The sequence below is a fragment of the Leucoraja erinacea genome, chromosome 23 (genome assembly GCF_028641065.1).
Source record: "Leucoraja erinacea ecotype New England chromosome 23, Leri_hhj_1, whole genome shotgun sequence".
NCBI classification, from domain to species: domain Eukaryota; kingdom Metazoa; phylum Chordata; class Chondrichthyes; order Rajiformes; family Rajidae; genus Leucoraja; species Leucoraja erinaceus.
The window spans coordinates 7,400,687-7,418,748 of NC_073399.1; the positions used below are offsets into that span (position 1 = coordinate 7,400,687).

Here is an 18,062-nt window from a genome sequence, read left to right on the forward strand (position 1 = left end):
CCAGCCAGTTTTCTCCCTCAGGAGACTTGGAGAGCTTATCTCACAGGAACACCTTTTTATGTACTTAGTGTAGAGAGGTACTGCTGCTGGGAAATAGTTAATCTCACTCTGTTTTTTATTGCCAGCATTCATGCTTCATATACTTGAGGGCTAACGTTAAGAACAAGATAGTGCCTCAGATGGAAGGGATGAAGATGAGCTCTCCATTCCAGTTTGTCACTGACCCCAGCTATTGAGAGGTGTTCATTGGAGGCCATCTGTGAGTGCAGTGCAGGAGGGAGGTAATTAAAGAACCAAGTTGTGTTCAATCCCAACACTGGGTCCACAGCCAGAATCATTCCTGGCATTTTAGCCAGCAGGACCAGATTGAACTGTTTGGTTATATTTGAAGCAATTTAAGCCTTTGTCCACCCATCTGCCTATCAACCGCTCCCCTCTCACCTGTATCCACCTTTCATTTGCTAGGCTTTGTCCTGCTCCCATCTCTCTTCCAACTGTCACCCTCCCCCCCCCACCACAACCACAATCAACTTGAACAAGGGGTACCAACCCAAAAAGTTGCCTATCCATGTCCTCCAAAGATGTTGCCTGACTCACTGAGGTTTTTCCAGCACTTTGTGCTTTTTAAAAAATGTAAACCAGCATCTGCCGTTCTTTGTATCTCAGGTTTGATGTTCATTTCTGTCTTCAATTAATAAAAAAAATAGTGCTGGTTAACGGAGCAAACTTGCACAAGTCAGACACAGGATGGCACAGAACTATTTTGGATGGAGGGAAGAATTCTCACCTGCTGCTTCATTTCAGAGTAGACCTTCTCGGAATTCAGCTCAACCTGCCTCTTGAATTCCTCCAGAGCTGCATCTGCCCTCTGGGCTTGCATCCTCTGCAAATCGCTCACCCGAGTCAGCTGATCTTCTTTCTCACTACAACAATACAAATGTTTTGTTAATACACTACACAAATGGAATTTTAGTTTAACAAATTAAAACCGTCATTAAATCTATTCAAATATTCAAAACACTTTTGCACCAGATTCACGCTGTGGTCAGATCATATCTAGTTATTTTTAGCTTTTTTCTTAGTTACAGCGTGGAAACAGGCCTTTCGGCCCATCGAATCCACGCCGACCAGCGATCACTCATACCCTAGTTCAATCCTACACACTAGGGGCAATTTACAGACGCCAATTAACCTATAAACCTGCACGTCTTTGGGATGTGGGTGGAAACCGGAGCACCCGGAGAAAGCCGACGCGATCCCAGGGAGTACGTATAAACTCCGTACAGACAACACCCATTGTCAAACTCCAATGTACCCAAGTTCCTTCTGTGTGATGGTTGTTGAAGATCACCATGGCATTAATTGAAAAAGAGCTGAGCGCTTCTCTGGCCAATGAATCCCTCACTCAATGGCCAAAGCAGAATAGCTGGTTATTACCCCTGTTGTTTTAGGCACTGTGTGTGCAAATCGGGTGGAGTATTCCCCTAATTATATGCTGGATACACGCAGCAGCTCAGCCAGCATCCATGGGGAAAGAAATAGAGTTAACATTTCAAATTGAACATGAAGGGACTTTTCACCTGAAACATCAACTCAGATGCCTCCTGACATGCTGAGTACCTCCAGCATTTCCTGGGTTATTTCAGACTTTTGACTAATTCACAGTGTTTTTCTACACCTTCACTGGGTGTGAGACTACTCGAGATTCTCTAAGATCACATATGCCAACAAAAATACGTCGTGTTTTCAATATCCTAGCTATTTTGTTCAAGTCCTTTGATTAAACATTAGGCTTTGAATAAATAAGTGTTCTGATTTGTCCATTGGTAGTGTTATTCAGAGGACAGACAATAAAAGCAAGCGATAACATTCTTCCATTCTTTACTGACCCATCGTATTTTGCACCCAGAAATATAATAATTTGTAAAAATATAAATAGACATATAGACATATCGTGTCTGAAGAAGGGTCTCGGCCCGAAACGTCGCCTATTTGCTTCGCTCCATAGATGCTGCGTCACCTGCTGAGTTTCTCCAGCATTTTTGTCTACCGTCTAAAATTTATATCGTGCTTTAGCTCATCCTACGATAACTTCTTAATGCAAAAACTATCTGGGTTTGGAACTTATAAAATTAATAACCTCCCACCAGCTGCCATGTCCTTGGGTGGGCATGAAACAAATCTGAGTCAAGAGAACGGCTTTTACAAAGATCCAGAAATAAATATATCTAGTGTTTAAGACGGAACTGCAGATGCTGGAAAATCGAAGGTAGACAAAAGTGCTGGAGAACCTCGGCGGGTGCAGCAGCATCTATGGAGCGAAGGAATAGGAAATCCTTCGCTCCGTAGATGCTGCTGCACCTGCTGAGTTTCGCCAGCACTTTTGTCTACAATAAATTTATCTATTTGTGCTTAAATTAATCAAAAGAACTTAGTACTTGCTACCCAGTATCAATTTCAAAGTAGAATTCTGTCACCCGATCTGGATTCTGCAAACACATTCACCAATAATATGCCTTTACACTAGTCATACACCTGTGACTTCAATCTGGCAGCCATTGTGCAAGACCAGGGCAAACATTTTCAAATAAATATCTCACCTACTTAAAAATTAAACTAGCTCGTTTAACTACAGAAAAGTGGGAAGGAGCGTGCAGGAAGGAACTGCAGATGCTGGTTTACACCAAAGATAGACACAAAATGCTGGAGTAACTCAGCGGGACAGGCAGCATCTCTGGTTAGAAGGAATGGGTGACGTTTCGGGTCGAGGCCCTTCTTCCGACTTTGAACCGCCGGAACAATTAAATTCTTACTTTAAATGCAACAATGCAACAATTAAAAATACAATAAATCACCAGTTATTCTAGGTCTCATTATCTAATCTTCTTTCTGACCAAATCAGCAGTGCGGCAGTCTCTGGCTGTCCTCATGTTAAATGATGCAAGTTTATTGATATTAGAATTGAAGGCATGTCTGCAGGCTTGTAGCCTGTGATTTTTCAGTCATTCATAGGGAGAGTCATGCAGCACGGAAACAGACCCTTCGGCCAAACCTGCCCATGCTGACCAAGATACCCCAACTGCACGGGTCCCACCTGCCTGTTTTTGGCCCATATCCCTCTGAACCTTTCTTATCCATGTACCTGTCCAAATGTCTTTCAAATGATCATGTGGTACCTGCTTCAACTACCTCCGTGTTGGAAAGAACTGCAGATGCTGGTTTAAATCGAAGGTAGACACAAAATGCTGGAGTAACTCAGTGGAACAGGCAGCATCTTTGGAGAGAAGGAATGGGTGACGCTTTGGGTCTAGACCCTTCTTCAGGCTTAACCCATTCTTTCTCTCCAGAGGTGCTGCCTGTGTCGTTGAGTTACTCCAGCATTTTGTGTCACCCATTCCTTCTCTCCAGAGGAGCTGCCTGTCCCGCTGAGTTACACCAGTATTTTGTGTCTACCTTCAACTACCTCCTGACAGCTCATCCATGTTCCCAGAACCATGTGTGTATTCATTTACACATCTGATTGGTGTACCAAGCAGACAATGCTGAGGTCAAGGAAAAGGAGACCAATTTTACAATTTTGTTTTTGGCAGTTCCCGGTAGTACAGGAAAGACTTGGGGATGGATAGTTAACGGCTTTCATTGGGGAGGAATGGAGTTTCAGCTACTTAGATCTCAGAGTGCATAGTGAAGGGCCGGTGCAATCACAGCGATATCCAAAGTCCTGCATTCTAATAGCCCAACTTTACTTATCCCTGGGGACATAAGCCGGGCGAGGACCATGCTACGACACAGTAACTTGAATAATATATTTTCCAGAATGTTATCAAGGATTCCTATCAGTCACGAGCTACTGCGATATTTCATAAACTGAAACAGCTTGCAATTCGCCTCCATAGTGGTATCATGTACACGTGCGAATCATCCTCCATTCACACCTAACAGCTCATTACCGGCAATCAGAAGTACAGTAGAAGGTCAAGATGTCACCAAAGTTCAGCTCGAGCTGGAAAGGCCCTGCTACGTATAACAATACAGAGGAGGATGAAAAGCAAAGTGTAAACATCGAATCTGGATTCTTCATTCATGACAGCACCTTTGAAGTTGTTTCTTGCTGTCTTTAATAAGAAATTAATCTGCACACTTCCACTTCTCCAGATTCCTTCCTTGCCTGGCTGTCTGATTTCCTTTTGAAATGTCTTTTCTGCAGGGAAAGGCAACGCTGCTTTGATCCATTTTAAATGCAAGCGCTGCCGGCTCTTAGAATTCTACGACTGATGTGCTGTGTATTCAAATTCAAATAGTGAGATCAAATACTCTGCAGATCAGTGCTGAAGAGTACATAGCAACTACACAGCGCAAGCCGCGTGGACTAGTGGCTCTCTCCTTGTCCATACATTCTTCATGGTCATGGGCATGAAAGGTTGTGCCACGGGCTTCTATTCCTCCACAATCTTTCCTGATCTGCAGAGTTTTTCCTGGCTGATGCTTTATATCTTTTCTGGCATCCAGCACCTGCAGCAAATGGTGTTTTATTCTGGACCTGCTGTGTATTTCCTGTCAGCAGGACATGCAATGTTTGGCTCCTGAATGTCTGTGCTGGTGCTTGGTAACGCTGCACTTACTAACACTTTGTCAAGAACACAAGTAATGCTGAAATGCACTGAAGAAGAGTCTCGACCTGAAACGTCACCCTTTCCTTCTTTCCAGAGATGCTGCCCGTCCCGTGGAGTTACTCCAGCTTTTTGCGTCTATCCCAGAGTGACAGTGTAGTTTAGAGATACAGCGCGGAAACAGGCCCTTCGGCCCACCGAGTCAGCACCAATCAGCGATTCTCGCACGTTAACACTATCCTACACACACTAGGATAGTTTTACACTTATACCAGACCAATTAACATACAAACCTGTACGTCTTTGGAATGTGTGAGGAAGCCGAAGATCTCGGAGAAAATCCACGCAGGTCACGGAGAGAATGTACAAACTCTGTACAGACAGCACCCGCAGTCGGGATCAAACCCGGGTCTCTGGCGCAATCCATATCCCTCCATTCCCTGCATATCCATGTGCCTATCCAAAAGCCTCTTTAACATGGGGGAAAAATGGATGAGATGACAAGGGGCATCCAATACTTAAATTAACTCCAATGGCAAAACACATTTCCCACAGTTCTACCTGCAAGAGTCAAAGAAAATATTCTTGTATGAATATTATGATCAAAAGAAATGAGCTTGGATGAATCAATGTATTTCATGTTGGGAGGTAATTTAATCATCAGCCATTGCATCGTCAATCAGATCCTGCTTGTACTCATTTCAAGTCCTTTGTTAGCTCCGTAAATCCTTGCAACCATTTCTATCATTTTTTATTGGGATTAGAATTATTTCTTTTAGTTAGTTAGTTTCTTTATTTAGTTCATTGTCACGTGTACCGAGGTGCAGTGAAAAGTGTTTGTTGCGTGCTGACCAGTCAGCAGAATGATTACAATCGAGACATTCACAGTGTACAGATACATACAATACAATATTTATTACATGTCATTTGAACCTCAGTGAGGCTCAAACGAAACTCCGTTTCCACAGCCATACAAACAAAGACAATTCCTACAAGACATACACACAACTCAATTTACAGAAACACCCTTCCATCACAGTGAGGAGGAGATTCACTGTGATGGAAGGCAAAGTCTTTTCTCTCCCGATGTTGAAGCCCCAGGCGGGCGATGGTAAGTCCCACGGCCATTTTAGGCCGCGCCGGGCGATGTACGGCCCCGCTCCAGGTCTAAAAGTCATGAAGTTGGAGCCCCCGGCGGGCGCTGGAATGTCCCGCGGCCATTAAAGCCGCGACGGGCGATGCACGGCCCCGCTCCGGGTCGTTCCATCCCCGCGAAACGGGCTGGAGCTCCGAAAAGCGGTCCCCACCCGGACCCGCGAGCTCCCGATATCCCGACAGTCCACAGGTCTGCAGCTGGAGCTTCCGAGCTCCGGGGTTGGGCCGCAGCAGCGATCCACCACTGCTCCCCACGCTCCAAGGCCGGCCAGCCCCACGATGGTGAGTAGTCCGCAGCACCCCGAATGGAGCCCCCAGGTCGTTCCGGTTGGAGGCCGCTCCACGGTGCTAGGCCCCAACGACAACGGAGACCCAACAGGAAAAAGGTCGGGTCTCCCGTGCAGGGAAGAGATTTTTTAAAGTTTCCCCCTCCCCCCCCCCACATATAAACAGTTAAAAGCAGTAATAAAAAACACGAACAACTACATTTAACTAGACAAAAAAAAAAGGCACAGACAGGCTGTAGGGACCGCTGCAACTGGTGAGTCACGCCGCCAACATGATAAGGGAATAATGTTTAGTGCAAAATAAAACAAGTAAAGTCCAATCATGGATAGTCCAAGGGTCACCAATGAGGTAGATAGTAGTTCAGGACTGCTCTGCGGTAGGATATAGACAATAGACAATAGGTGCAGGAGTAGGCCATTTGGCCCTTCGTGCCAGCAGCGCCATTCAATGTGATCATGGCTGATCAGTACCCCGTTCCTGCCTTCTCCCCACATCCCCTGACTCCGCTATTTTTAAGAGCCCAATATCTAGCTCTCTCTTGAAAGCACCACCGCCCTCTGAGGCACACCACTCTCTGTGAGAAAAAGTGTTTCCTCATCTCCATTCTAAATGGCTTACTCCTTATTTTTAAACTGTGGCCCCTGGTTCTGGACTCCCCAACATCGGGAACATGTTTCCTGCCTCTAGCGTGTCCAAACCCTTAACAATCTTATATGTTTCAATGAGATTTCCTCTCATCCTTCTAAACTCCAGAGTATACAAGTCCAGCTGCTCCATTCTCTCAGCATATGACAGTCCCGCCATCCCTTGAATTAACCTTGTAAATCTACGCTGCACTCCCTCAATAGCAAGAATGGCCTTTCTCAAGGTTTTTTTGGGTTTTTTTGCACAATCCGCGAGCATTGCCACTTTTCATTTCACTGCACATCTAGTATGTGTATGTGACGAATAAACTTGACTTGACAAAACTGTACACAATACTCCAGGTGTGGTTTCACTAGGGCTCTGTACAACTGCAGAAGGGCCTCTTTGCTCCTAAATTCGATTCCTCTTGTTATAAAAGCCAACATGTCATTCGCTTTCTTCACTGCCTGCTGTACCTGCATGCTTACTTTCATAGACTGATGTACAAGGACCCCCAGATCCCGTTGTACTTCCCCTTTTCCCAACTTGACGCCATTTAGATAGTAATCGGCCTTCCTGTTTTTGCTTCCAAAGTGGATAACCTCACATTTATCCACATTAAGCTTCATCTGCCATGCATCTGCCCATTCCCCCAACCTGTCCAAGTCATCCTACATTCTCATAGCAATGGTTCAGTCTCATAGGATGATTCAGTTTCCTGGTAAAAGCTGGGAAGGAACTGTCCCTGAATCCAGATGTGTGTGTTTTCACACTCCTATACCTTTTGCCCGATGGGAGAGGGGAGAAGAGGGACCGGCCAGGGTGCGAGTCGTCCTTGATTATGCTGCTGGCCTTGCCGAGGCAACGTGAGGTATAAATGGAGTCAATGAAAGGGAGGTTGGTTTGTATGAGAGTCTGGGCTGCGTTCACAATTCGCTGCAATTTCTTGCGGTTTTGGATGGAGCTGTTCCCAAACCAAGCTGTGATCCATCCGGATAAAACTGGTAAAGATTAGATCTCCTATAGACTTTGTAGACTTTGTTGTTAACCGTTTTCCCATCATTGTTGCTGACTGACCTGCTGGGTATTTCCGAATGTTTGTTTTATTTGAGCTTTCGAGAATTTTACATGTGTTTTTGCTTTTCATATCTTTTCTGTTTATCCTTTCATAATTGGCAAAAAACAATCAATTTTGAAGGGTAACATTAACAATGTACCTACAACCAAGTAGCATTTGCCAAGATGGTTTTGAACATCTAGCAACTGGTTAATTTCAACGTTTAAGGAGGCCGCAGAAAATGGTGGTCAAGGAGAGCAAAAACAAACAAAAGTTATAAAGTGAGTGGACTTTCCTGCCCAGTGGGACTTAAGACGGACAGCCCTCAAATGTTTTTCCTCTTCCAGCAGCTGGTTGAGGTTCTGTACATTTTTTAGCAATTGCTGAGTCCAGTTTTCAAAATTGTAGATGTTCATAAGAGTGTGCTTCAAAATGGGTTTAGAACTACACGACTGAATTAGTGCTTGCAATTAACTGCAAGCTGCTTATTATTCTCCTTTTCTCTCATACCCTCCGAGCAATGCTACAAATGGCCTCAATCAAGCCAATTATAAAAGACCTAAAAGAGCTTATTATAAAACATTCATGATGTTTTATGATTTTTTAATCAAAGCTGCTGAATATATTACAACAAACATTAAATTCTCTCCCCTCAGTGCTAAGTTTTATCTGATCAAGTTCCTTCTTTCCCAGCCTGAATATTTTGGGCCCTTCAAGTACAGGGTGTTAAAGCCTTGTCCCACGGTACGAGTTCATTCCAATAGTTTTCCCCGAGTTTGCCCTGATTCGAACTCGGAGATTTACGGTAATGGCCACTCGTCGGTACTCGGGGCTCTCGTGGACATTTTTCAACATGTTGAAAAATCCTCACGAGTCTTCCCGTGTTTACCTGCCGTTAGCGAGTCTTCCCGAGTACCTGCCGTTAGTGTTACGAGCCGCTAAGAGACGTCCCCGAGCTCCGACGTACCCGCTACGTTCATTCTCCGTGCTTACCACGAGTTTGATATTTTTAAACTCAGGAGAGCTCTTGGAATGAACTCGTGCTGTGGGACAGGGCTTTAAGGATCAGAACACAGTCTGTGGTAACCCTCGTAGGTCCTGCAGGTCACAATACTGCTCATCTCTACATATGAGAATAGAAATTGTTCTGTACTCGTGTAATGCCTTTTCATTCCTTGCGCTGCTCCCCAGGAAAGATTGGGTTATCAAGTTAAGAAAGTTTCATTATCTTATGTACCGATAATGGGACATAAGATAATTCTTACTTGCAGCAGCATGACAGCCCAGTAACACAATATACATAGATAACAAGAGTCATACAGTACGGAAACAGCGGCAGAGACCTGGGTTTGATCCTGACTACGGGTTCTCCACGTGGGTTTTCCCCGGGATCTCCGGTTTCCTCCCACACTCCAAAGGCGTCCTGGGTTGTAGGCTAATAGGTTTGGTATAATTGTAAATTGTCCCAAGTTTGTGTTGGTCAGTGCAAGTGTGCGGGGATCGCTGGTCGGCGCGGAATCAGCAGACTCTAATCTAAACTAAATCCTCAATCACAGTTTCTGAGAGAGAATCACACAAAAACAGTCATCAATATTTGAAATAGAGAATATATTCCACAAAGAATGTTAGATGATTTTAAGAGGTTAGGGAATACATGGGCGTAAGGAATAGATGGCTATGCAAGTGGAGTTACATGAGATAAAGTGGGGGAGACGATAGAAGGGTCAAGACCCGAAACGTCACTTATTCCTTCGCTCCATAGATGCTGCCTCACCCGCTGAGTTTCTCAGGCATTTATATCAACCTGAGATAAAGTGGGAGTGCTTTCAGAGGATGCACACACGAGGATGTGTTGGCCGAGAGAACTTTACCAACAGTTGCACTTGTCCATACAAAATAAAAATACTTTGAATAACAACAAAATGATAATCTAATAGAGTTCAAAGAACATTTTTAAATTGCATGGCAAAGCCTGATTAATTTATGATACACTATTTGAAGGCTATAGTTTGGATCAAAGATCAGGAATTTTCATAGAAGCTGCCGCACCTGCTGAGTTTCTCCAGCATTTCTGTCTACAAACATTAGATTTTGTTGTCCAGCACACTTGTTAGTACTGTATTGGCAAAGTAAAGAAAATACTGTATTTTGCTGGGACAACCTTGATAAACAACTGTGGACTCATCATTGCTGGTTTAAGGGAAATAGATCTGTAATTGGTTGTTTGGGTTTTAGGTCTGGGCCACATACTGATACCCACTAACCCACCACAGTCCTGCCAATCTACCTTGCACAACCTCAAAATCTAATGATTGTGTTTATATTATCGATTATTTTCATTTTTAATTTCTCTGTTCTCCATTTCTCCCTTAGTATAGTTTGCAGATGTCAAAGTGCTGCCACTAGTTTAGTTCAGTTTAGAGATACAGCGCGGAAACAGCACCGGGTCCGCACGAACCAGCGATCCCCGCACAATAACACTATCCTACACATGCTGGAGGCAATTTTACATTTATACCTTTTTACCAAGCCAATTAATCTACAAACCTGTAGGTCTTTGGAATGTGGGAGGTAACCAAAGATCTTAGAGAAAACCCACATAGGTCACAGGGAGAGCGTACAAACTCCGTACAGACAGCACCCATAGTCAAGATCGAACACGGGTCTCTGGCGTGTTCAGCTACTGTACACAAAAGGAACTGCAGCAGCTGCATTACAAAAAAAACCCAAAGTGCTGAAGTAACGCAGCGGGCCAAGCAGCATCTCTGGAGAACATGAATAGGTGGCGGTTCAGGTCCCCAGGCGAGAGGTCCTGACCTTTCGTCTGAAGATTTTGCTGCTGAAACAAACGTGGTACAAGTAAGACGTAAAGAAATCAGATCGACATTGTGCCCTTCAAATTCACATGGTGCAATAGTAAACTCTGAATATTTCAAAAGCAACATCAAAGTAATTATTTCCACTCTGCTTATTTGTACTGACAATACAGTTCAAATAAACCACGTCAATGCTCCCATACCAGTGAACATCCCCACTGCCTCAATAAAACATCTGCATCCATTTCAGAGAGAAAAATAACTTTTGCATAAGAAAGCAGCTGACGTCCCAGAAACCTGTCTCTAAATGTTGCATTTAGTTACTTGCTAAGGGTCAAATGGTAACCAACTTTACACCTACAACTCTCATAGATGTTAAACCAAACTCTGTGTGATATAGATAGAAATCCAGTCAAAACCAAAATAAATCTTGCTCATTTGTAAAATGCAGCATTTATCACACGGTCTCTCGAACTCCAATGCACTTTCCCCTTTCTCATAATAACAGAAAATGCTGGCAACACTCAGCAGGTCATGCCACATCTGTGAAAGAGAAACAGGGTTAACATTTCAGGTCAAACACCCTTCATTAAACAAAGGACCTCTGACTTGAGAAGTTAATTCTTTTTCTCTTTCCACCGATGATATTTGGCCTGTTCAATGTTTCCAGCATTTTCTGCTTATTTTCACATTACACATCCCAGATGTATCGTGAGGTCCAGGTCCATAATTCCTTGACAATGGCAACACAAGTAGATAGAGTGGTAAAGAAGACATATGGTATATAGACACAAAATGCTGGAGTAACTCAGTGGGACCGGCAGCATTTCTAGAGAGAAGGAATGGGTGACGTTTCGGGCCAAGACCCTTCTTCAGACTTCAGAGCCTGAAACGTCACCTATTCCTTCTCTCCAGAGATGCTGCCTGTCCCACTGAGTTACTCCAGCATTTTGTGTCTAGCTTCGATTTAAACCAGCATCTGCAGTTCTTTCCAAGACACATGGTATGCTTGCCAGTGAGTGTGTGTGCCATTCCATAGTTCCTCGTTTCATTGCAGTTTCTCACCATTACCTTGGTTAGCAGGTTGAGCATAGGGTTGTGGAACAGTTGTTGTGGTTGCAATGCAGAACAATTTTGAAGGAACATTCAAGGTAATTTATGTACTTATTTTTAACATCACAAAAGGAGAAATAAAATAGTGCTGAAGATTTGGTCCCAACCAAGCAACTTTATGGCCAAATTGTTTCCATCCAACTACCAAACTAGCATCTAATGCACAATGTGGGATGTTTCTCTGGACACTCTGTTCACAAAAAGCAGGACAGTTCAATCTAAGCCTTAGTCCACTCTGAATGATCAAATGCCAGAATGCTGGTCACGAATTGCTACCACGACAACTTAGCTCTAGACCATGTTATAGCTTTTGTCCAAACATGGTGGCACAGCTGGCAGAGGTGCCGCTTCACAGCACAAGAGACTCGGGTTTGATCCTGACCTCGGGTGCTTCCTGTGTGGAGTTTGGATGTTTTCCCTGACCTCCAGGATTTCGACATCCCAAAGACGTGCAGGCTTGTAGGTTAATTGGCCTCTGTAAATTGGCCCTAGTGTGTAGGGAGTGGATGAGAACATGCAATGATATAAACTAATGTGAGCAGGTGGTCGGAGGGGGGGGGGGGGGGGGGGGGGGGGGGGGGCTGTTACTGTACTGTATTTCTAAACATGAAAAAAGTACTGAAATTAGTTTAAAGTGAACGCCCGTGACCTCAAGGCAGCATCTGACTGATAGGAGCACCAGGAAAGTTAGTGAGAGAAGGGAAAAACCCGCAGTGGCTGGCCATGTACGTAGCACAAGAAACATTGCCTGGAGTGCTGCAGGCCAATCAGTTCAGCCCCATGACATCAGTGCAGAGGCTCCTCGGGACAATAAGAGCACGGACTGAGTGGGCTGAATGTACTCGACGTTCAATGTTACACTTGCTGTTATGCATTGCAAAGTACAACTAAATGCCAAATGTTTCAGGTTCCCAGTTCTGGCTACATTGCCAGAGAGATACTGAAGGAAAGCCAATCCCTGGAGATAAAAAGCTGTTATCAGACCAAGTTATGTCGCCCCCAGCAAATGGCAAAAACATGGGACTGACAGAGGCATGGGAGTATGTGCCTGCCCACGCTCAGTCACAGGAGAACTATGTGGCCTGGCACGAGCTGAAAGACAGAGCGAGGGGAAGAAAAGGATTTCACATACAGTGAGAGACACACAGCTGTCTGTGCATGATTATTACTGTTTGTGAAACAAGTTCTCCTTTGATCATTTCTTGAACTTTCAAAGTTGGGAATTATACATTCCAAACACTTTTATATTGTGAAACTATATTCAGCAAAACTGGTAAAGATTAGATCTCCTATAAGCCCGTGAGTAAAATCTAATGCAACCTTTACTGTGATTAAGTAGCTTATTTTTGCTCATTCTCGGGATGTGGTGGACAAGGTGGATTTACTATCAAGCCCATGCTGTCCTAAGAGGGTGATGATGTGCTTTCTGCTTGAACTGCAGCAATCGTTTAGGGTAATGTTACACACACAACATTTTAAAGTACTGCTTGAAGTGCAGCATCTCGGAAACTTCTGATCTTACAGCTCCTGTTTTAATCCAGAGCTTTTAAAGGGAAATCAGGCAGACAGAGCAATTCATGAGATCGCTGTGGCAGATAAGGATCCAAAGAGATAAGAATCCTAAAAGATTCTTCAAGTATATTAAGCGCAAAAGAGTAACTACAGAACGAATACTGCCCCTTAAAGATCAATGCGGTCATCTATGTGTGGAGGCTCAGGAGATAGGTGAAGCATTCAGTCAATATTTCTTATCTGCATTTACCTTGGAGAAGGTCATGAAAGTTAAGGAAACAGAGAGTGATGTATTGGGATATATCCACATTACATCAGAGGAGGTGTTGGCAGTGTTATGCTGGTGAAGAAGATGTACAGTATACTTTCTAACTTTGCTGGGGCAGAGAATATAAGAACAGGGAGGTGGTGGTGCAGCTTTATAAAACATTGTTTGGGTCACAACTGGAGTTTGCGTGCAGTTCTGGTCGCCACAATATAAGGTTATGATTGCACCAGGGAGGTGCAGAGGAGATTCACCAGGTTGTGGCCTGGGGCAGAGCATTTCAATCACAAGGAGAGGGTTCATTTGTGTTCCCTACAGGAGGGGAGAAGCTGATTATACAAACCTGAGGGAGAAGCTGATTATACAAACCTATGTGGGGCATAGACAGGAGAGGTTGTGGGAAATATTTCCCCTCAACACAAGCTTCAGCAGCTAGAGAGCACAGGTTTAGAGCATATGTAACAATGAGGAAGGCAGGTATAGGGATCCAGAAAATACCTTTGATCCCAAAGAGTCCAACCCTTTGTACCTGCCCAGTAAATATGCAATGTTGGTGGTCTTTATGAAGCAGAGAAGTGACAACAGGCAGAATAAAAACAACTGACCACAGCACTGTCGCACATGGGACGATTTAGGTTGACAGGGTGAATATAATGCAATGGTTATAAGGGACAGTTAGAGGGTTAGATACTCTTCCCTGTAGCCCTAAGAATTAGTCCACAATGCAGTACTGCTAACCCAGCACCAGAATTCACAACATCTCCTCAGGGATAGAGAGGAACTTGAGTGAGACCAGAAAGACCCGCCCCATTCATCATAGTTTGTGTGGGAACCAAGAGTATATATAGGACTGAGGAGAACATTCTTCTTGTGTACAAGCAGTTCCAGTTATATTAAAAACCAAAACCACAAAATAATTCCTCTGGATTACTAACCGAGTCACATGCAAGTTGGCACTGCTTGAATAAGATCAGCTCAATTCATGAGGCAACTGGAAAGAGGAAGATGTTCTATTATAACATGGTTTATCTGCATCATCACTTTTGAATCAATGTTTTTGTGAATAGAATAACTAAGGTTTCAGATAAGGCCTTAAACTAAATGGGAGGTAGGGGTGAGGTATGTGTGGTGGGATTAAGAGAAAATGCATAAAGTTAAAGAGAAAGGACATGTCGTTGATAGTGGAGGTCATCAAAATGGATCATGATAACCAGAGTCTCTCAGGGAAGGACAGTGCACAAAAATATACGAGCCCACCTCCAATTAGATTCACACCAGACAAAAATAGGTTTCGTCAAAACTGAAGGTTTTTTATCTTAATACATAAGGAATTTGTAACAAGATAAGTTAATCAATAGCACAAATAGAAGTACATAGGTATGAACCAATGACCATTATTACATATAAAAAATACTCAACTACTAAGGCCACATCTGTGGGAAGAGGCAGCGAGTCACCATTTCAAGGCTGCGATCTTTCAGCAGAACTGAAAAGGAGACAAAAGAAACTTGAAAAGCTGCAGGGAGTTAGCTAACTGGATTTCTTGGTCTGCATCTGTCATCTATCTGAATATTGGCTCAACTTGTTTTGTTTTTGCTTTTTGTTCTTCTCCCTTTATTCACATGTTATGATTTTAACTCTTCTTCCCACTCTCATGCCAATCTGGCTTTCCTCAGCCTTCTCCATTGATACAGAGATGCCAAAAGCAAATTGGAACAACAGCTCATATTCCACTCGGGTAGCTTTATAACCCAATATACGAACGTTGATATTTCCAATTTCAGGGAAGCCACACACGCAGTTTTCTTCTCCACATATGTCCAACTAGTTTTCTTCCTTTGTTCACCACCCATCCCCTCCTCTCCCCTCAACTAGTTCCACCCAACCACCATCTCGGCCCATCTGGTTCTACCCATCTGTAGATTGGTTATTTCCTACTAACCAATTGTAGTGCTTTTTAGTAGTTGCTCCGTCTAATATGCGATTCATATTACCAAGTGCTTGCCTACGCCATTCAGTATGAGTAGCTGTGAGGAACTATAATGTCCTGCAGACCAATGCTGTAAGTGGACTTTAATAAACATGTGTTCAAGATACAAGATACATTTATTTATTTGTCACATGTACCAATTGATACAGTGAAATGTGTGGTGGCCATACAGCCATACAATAATAAAGAGCACAGAACATGATAGTCTTTAACACAGACATCCCCACACAGCGGGATCAAAGTTCCCCACTGTGAGGGAAGGCTCCAAATTTCAGTCATCCTCCTCTGTTGTCCTCCTTTGGTCGGGGGGTTCCCGAACCCCCCGCTGTCGCCGCTACGGGCGGCCCGATGTTCAGGCCCGCTCGCCGGGGTGATAGAAGTCCGACATCGGGACTGGAGGACATCCTCAGTGGCTTGGATATCCGAATCGGCCACCTCCGCGGCTCCCGAAGTTCACAGGCCGCACTGGGCGGAGATTCAACGCTGGCGGCCCTCGGCAAAGGGCCCCAGGACTCCTCGATGTTGAGGTAAGTGCCGCCCGCCCTGGAAGCTCTACGAACCGCAGCTCCTATGTTGAAGCAGCAGGCCCAGCACTCAGGAGCTTCAACGGCGATCCAGGTAAGGCATCGCCCGCCCGCGATGTAACCAGTGCTGCGCCACCGCTGCTGAAGCTCTGGTCCGGGTCCCCGGCAGGAAAGGCTGCTCCAAGCCAGGTGGTAGCCCGCGAGGAGGGGGGTGAGGACACGACTCGGAGAATAGTCACGTCCTCGCCAAGATGTGACTGGGAAACGTTTTCCCCCTTACCCTACCCCCCTCCCCACATAGAAAAGCTAAAGAAATCTCCAAAAAAAAACTTTTAAAACTGACTAAAAATTAAATAAAGACAGAAAAACAGAGAGACTGTAGGCAGAGGCTGCCATCAATGCTGCGCCCCTAATATCTTGATGTGTGTTTGACTCGACTCATTACACCATCCACCAATCAGCTGTTATCACACCCCTTCCTCATAGTGCATTGTACCAGCTAGCTTTCCTCCTTTCTCTCAGTCCTGAGGATCTCAACCCCAAAATGTCAACTTACAACTTTTGTCTCCACAGATGTTGCTTGACCTGCTTACTTCTTCCACCATCCTGTTTTTATTCTTCAGTCATAACACCAGCTTCTCTTTTGGTGTTCAAATTTGTTTGCTAATACTCCAGTGAAGTACCCTCTCAAATTTGGACCATTGAGGTGAATGAGGAAAGTTTAAGGTGAGAGGAGAAAGAGGAACCTGGGGCGCAACTTTTTCACTCGGAGGGTGGTGGGTATATGGAATGAGCTACCAGGAAAAGTAGTTTAGGCAGGTACAATAACACCATTTAAAAGAAATTTGGACAGGTCATGGACAACTAGGGCTGAAGGGCCCGTTTCCATGCAGTATGACATATATTGCTATATAAATATATTATAGTATAGCAATGGAGAAATCACACCTGAGATAATAAAGACTTGTAAGATTATGCATAATAATATAAGTGATGTGCATCATATGATCCACTGAGGGAACAAACCATTTATATAAAATAAAAGTCACTCCCAGATAAGAGATTTGATGAAAGCTACAGAAATTTGGAATAAAAGCAGTAAAGACAAACAGTAATTAATCTGAGTTCAAAGTAGTCCCAGCAGAATGAGTGGGCAAGAATGATCCACTAAGATCAAAAGTCTCAAACAGTAAAAAGATAGAAGAACGTGGAGATCTCATTAGGGACAGTCAAATAAATCTAAAGCTGGGCAAAATCAAATAGAAACATTTACTGTCTTTAGAACCATAAACCTGAAGGAATAGTGTTCTCTTGTCAATTACTTCCCATCTTTCTCTTCTTCTCAGAACCTGTTTGAAGTTGGCTCCACAGGTGCCTGCTGACTTCCAGCATCTAATCCAAGTACCTACTTTTGTGGATGACGATGATGAATATTGTCCAAGATAGTCAACTGTGAAATCCACATCTTCAAGGCTTTACTTTAGCCAACATCTTATACACACATCATGTCAATGGGGAGCCAAGGCGACTGACCAATTTTGTATTCTTTAGTCCCAGAATTCAGAGGACAATTAAGGTGGCACAGTGACACAGCTGGTAGAGCTGCTGCCTCACAGCATCACACCGCTAACCTCGAGTGCTTCTGTGTGAAGTTTGCACTTTCTCCCCGTTTCCTCTGGGTACTCTAGTTTCCTCCCACTTCCCAAAGATCGTGTGTTTGTAAATTAATTAGCTGCTGTATATTGCCGCAAGTGTGTAGGGAGAGGATGTAAAAGTGGGATAACATAGAACTAGTGTGATTGGGAGATCAATGGTCAGTGTGGACTCGATGGGCTGAAGGCCCCTTTTGCTTGGTTCAACTTTCAATCAAATCAATGAATGAATTGCAGTGCTCCAACCTCAAGCTGAGTTGTCTCTGCCGAGACAGTGAAAAGATACTAGACAGCCCATGCTGCCAATAAACCCAAATCTGGTCCGACAGACTGCTCCATTTCAGAGTTTTACGGAGGTTAATAAAGAGACCTTACCTGCCAGCGCCACTGAACCCGGGTCGATTTGCTTGTTGGAAATTAGGCAAAGTTCCATTTGCAGACCCTGTCTGCCATGCT

General features: G+C 44.0%; 1 protein-coding gene across 3 annotated transcripts in view; it reads right to left on the minus strand.

Annotated features, from left to right (window-relative positions):
* cep112 (centrosomal protein 112) overlaps positions 1 to 18,062 on the minus strand; it is a 286,047-nt gene that overhangs the window by 131,141 nt on the left and 136,844 nt on the right. For all 3 annotated transcript variants that reach the window (XM_055653750.1, XM_055653748.1, XM_055653749.1), the window contains one exon: positions 788 to 923. In XM_055653750.1, the coding sequence (XP_055509725.1) occupies positions 788 to 923 (136 nt within the window). The remainder of the gene's footprint in view (positions 1 to 787; positions 924 to 18,062) is intronic.